This window comes from Poecilia reticulata, linkage group LG16, assembly GCF_000633615.1.
Source record: "Poecilia reticulata strain Guanapo linkage group LG16, Guppy_female_1.0+MT, whole genome shotgun sequence".
Lineage (NCBI taxonomy): Eukaryota > Metazoa > Chordata > Actinopteri > Cyprinodontiformes > Poeciliidae > Poecilia > Poecilia reticulata.
The window spans coordinates 100,899-103,471 of record NC_024346.1 but is presented as its reverse complement, the minus strand read 5'-3'; the positions used below and the strand labels follow the sequence as shown (position 1 = coordinate 103,471).

General features: G+C 49.8%; 1 protein-coding gene across 3 annotated transcripts in view; it reads left to right on the top strand.

Annotated features, from left to right (window-relative positions):
* The window catches only part of LOC103477507 (collagen alpha-6(VI) chain-like), a 38,055-nt gene that overhangs the window by 33,412 nt on the left and 2,070 nt on the right, over positions 1-2,573 (top strand). For 2 of the 3 annotated variants that reach the window (XM_017309377.1, XM_017309376.1), the window contains 10 exons: positions 293-355; positions 498-560; positions 743-805; positions 1,587-1,637; positions 1,709-1,744; positions 1,813-1,875; positions 1,953-2,015; positions 2,093-2,128; positions 2,197-2,233; positions 2,313-2,324. In XM_017309377.1, the coding sequence (XP_017164866.1) occupies positions 293-355; positions 498-560; positions 743-805; positions 1,587-1,637; positions 1,709-1,744; positions 1,813-1,875; positions 1,953-2,015; positions 2,093-2,128; positions 2,197-2,233; positions 2,313-2,324 (487 nt within the window). The other variant, XM_017309378.1, reaches the window with a different exon arrangement.

Sequence of the window (2,573 nt, the reverse complement as noted above, 5' to 3'; positions counted from 1 at the left end):
CTTTCTGCTAACACTTCCTGCTAACTGCTAACACTCGGCTCCCAGCAGCTGTTTGGAGCTGTTGGCCTAATTCAGTTAGCTTTATTTAGTTTTTACAGTGTGTTTGCTTGTTTTTATTAGTTATCATAAGCTAAATATTGTTGCGTTCTAGTTTGGTTCTTATTAGTCGTAGTGTTTCTTTTTCCATACCTTCGTTTATTTTTAGGTGCAGAATTCAAAAACCTGCAGAGTGTAGAACAAAGAAACTCTGAGGGTTCTGGTTCCAGTTCTGGTTCTGATTCTGGTTCTGCAGGGACCCAGAGGGACCAGAGGCCTGCAGGGACCAAAAGGGATGCTGGGGTTTCCTGGACGGCAGGTAAGAATCAGTTCGTGTTCATAGTTCACACACTGGTTCAGCCTCCTGACCTTCAACCTTCTAACCGAGGATGAGCTTCAGGCTCTGACCTCTGACCCTGGGCTGTCAGGGTCAGATTTAAGGTTCTGGTGATTCCCTGCAGGGTGACCCGGGACGCGCTGGAGGACCGGGAGGCGGAGGACGACCCGGTGCCAACGGACAGAAGGTAGGCAGCATCCTGACCCGGGTCAGAACATCCGATGGGTCTGGTTCTGTCTGTACCTGAGCTGAGCTTTCGCTGCGGTTCCCATGGAAACAATCAATGTGGAGAAACAGATTTAGTTTATGGTCTGGATATGGAAAGAGATGCATTATAAACATGGCTGCTTCCTTCCTGATCTGTTTCAGGGCCAGCCTGGAGAGCCGGGCCCCCAGGGGGCAGCGGGGCCGCGGGGGCCCCTGGGGCCGCCGGTAAGCAGCCGGGCGGGGACCGCCTGCAGCTGGATCACTCAGGAAGCTAAACGCTTAGCCTCAAGCTAAATATTCAGTGGATTTAGCAGGCAACCAAAATATTTAGTACTTAGTTCATGTAGAAGAAGCAGCTTTTCAAACTAAATACTCAGCTTTTTAGGCTGAGGCTAAATAGTTAGCTTAAAGAAATATTTAGCTTTTCAGCTAAATATTTAGCTTAGAGCTAAGTATTTATCTTGAGGTCATATAGATGGCTCGCTAACTAAATATTTATTTTGTAATGAATTAATTAGCTTGCTAGCTAGCTGAATATTTAGCATGAGGCTAAATACTCAGCTCGCTAACTAAATATTTATTTTGTAATGAATTAATTAGCTTGCTAGCTGAATATTTAGCATGAGGCTAAATACTCAGCTMGCTAACTAAATATTTATTTTGTAATGAATTATTTGGCTTGCTAGCTGAGTATTTAGCATGAAGCTAAATACTCAGCTAGCAAGCTAAATATTTAGTTTGAAACTGTGACATAATGACTCTTGTGGTATAATTGAATTAACATGTGATGATTGTTATTTTGTGGCTGCGGTTCTACGAACCGCCTGCAGTCCGGTTCCGGTTCAACCAGAACCCGGATGATTCCTGGCACCATTTTCTTCAGGAATCTTATCGATGTCGGTTCTGACTGGGTCAGAACCAGTGAGCAGCAGAACCTGCTGCCGGGTTTCTGCTGCGTTCAGGTGTGCAGTGGGCGGGTTTCCTGCTCCACCTGTCTGTGTTTCAGGGTGAGGAAGGGCGAGACGCTGCAGGACCTCCAGGACCCGCAGGGGCAAAGGTAACCTAAAGGTCAGAGTTCATCCTCAGGTTTCCACCAGCTCAGCTGATTTCACCTTTCGTAATCCTCAGGGGTCGGATGGTTTCCCTGGTTACCCCGGTCCGTCGGTGAGTCCCGTCCCGACCAGGTGAGCGGTTCAGGAGACCCGGCGGGTCACAGTGTTCTGTGTGTTCAGGGTCCGAAGGGAGAGAAGGGAACCAGAGGATTTCCGGGGGGCAGAGGGAGCCGAGGTCGAGAGGTCAGTGAGTTCTCCGCTGTTCTCAGAGGAAACCCGAGATGTAGCTCTAAAAGCAGCCGACCCGTTTGGCTTCACAGGGAAACTCGGGCGGAACCGGACAGCCCGGCGAGCCCGGAGAGCCCGGATTCCCCGGACGCAGAGTGAGTCCGAGCTTCCCTCTTGAGTCTGGACATTGCCATGGAAACCAAACTCTGACCTTTGCACTTCCTGTTGGCAGGGCCGGCGAGGCGCTCCTGGAAACGCAGGACAAACTGTAAGTGCACCTGAATGCAGCAGCTGCTGCTGCCAGGCTGACGTCTAAACGTCTTGGTGTCGTTTCAGGAGTGCGAGCTGATCTCCTACATCAGGGACCACTGTGGTAGGTCCGCCAGAACCCATCCGAACCGGGACAAGCCTTAAAACCTTCCTCTCTCAGCTCCTCTCCTCTTCCTCCTCAGCTTGTTCCCACGGTACGTATCTCTGCCGGGTGTCACCAGAACAGCAGCAGTGAGTAAAAACGTTTCTCAGGAAACTCAGGATTCAGGTTTTTCATCAGAAAAACTCCAATAAACCAGATTTTCTATGGAAGGAAACACAGCAGGGGGTGTGCAGTCCCTCAGGAAGACACCAGAACCAGAACCAGAACCTGAACCTGAACCAGGACCAGAACCACAACCTGAACCAGGACCAGAACCAGAACCAGACCCAGAACCAGAACC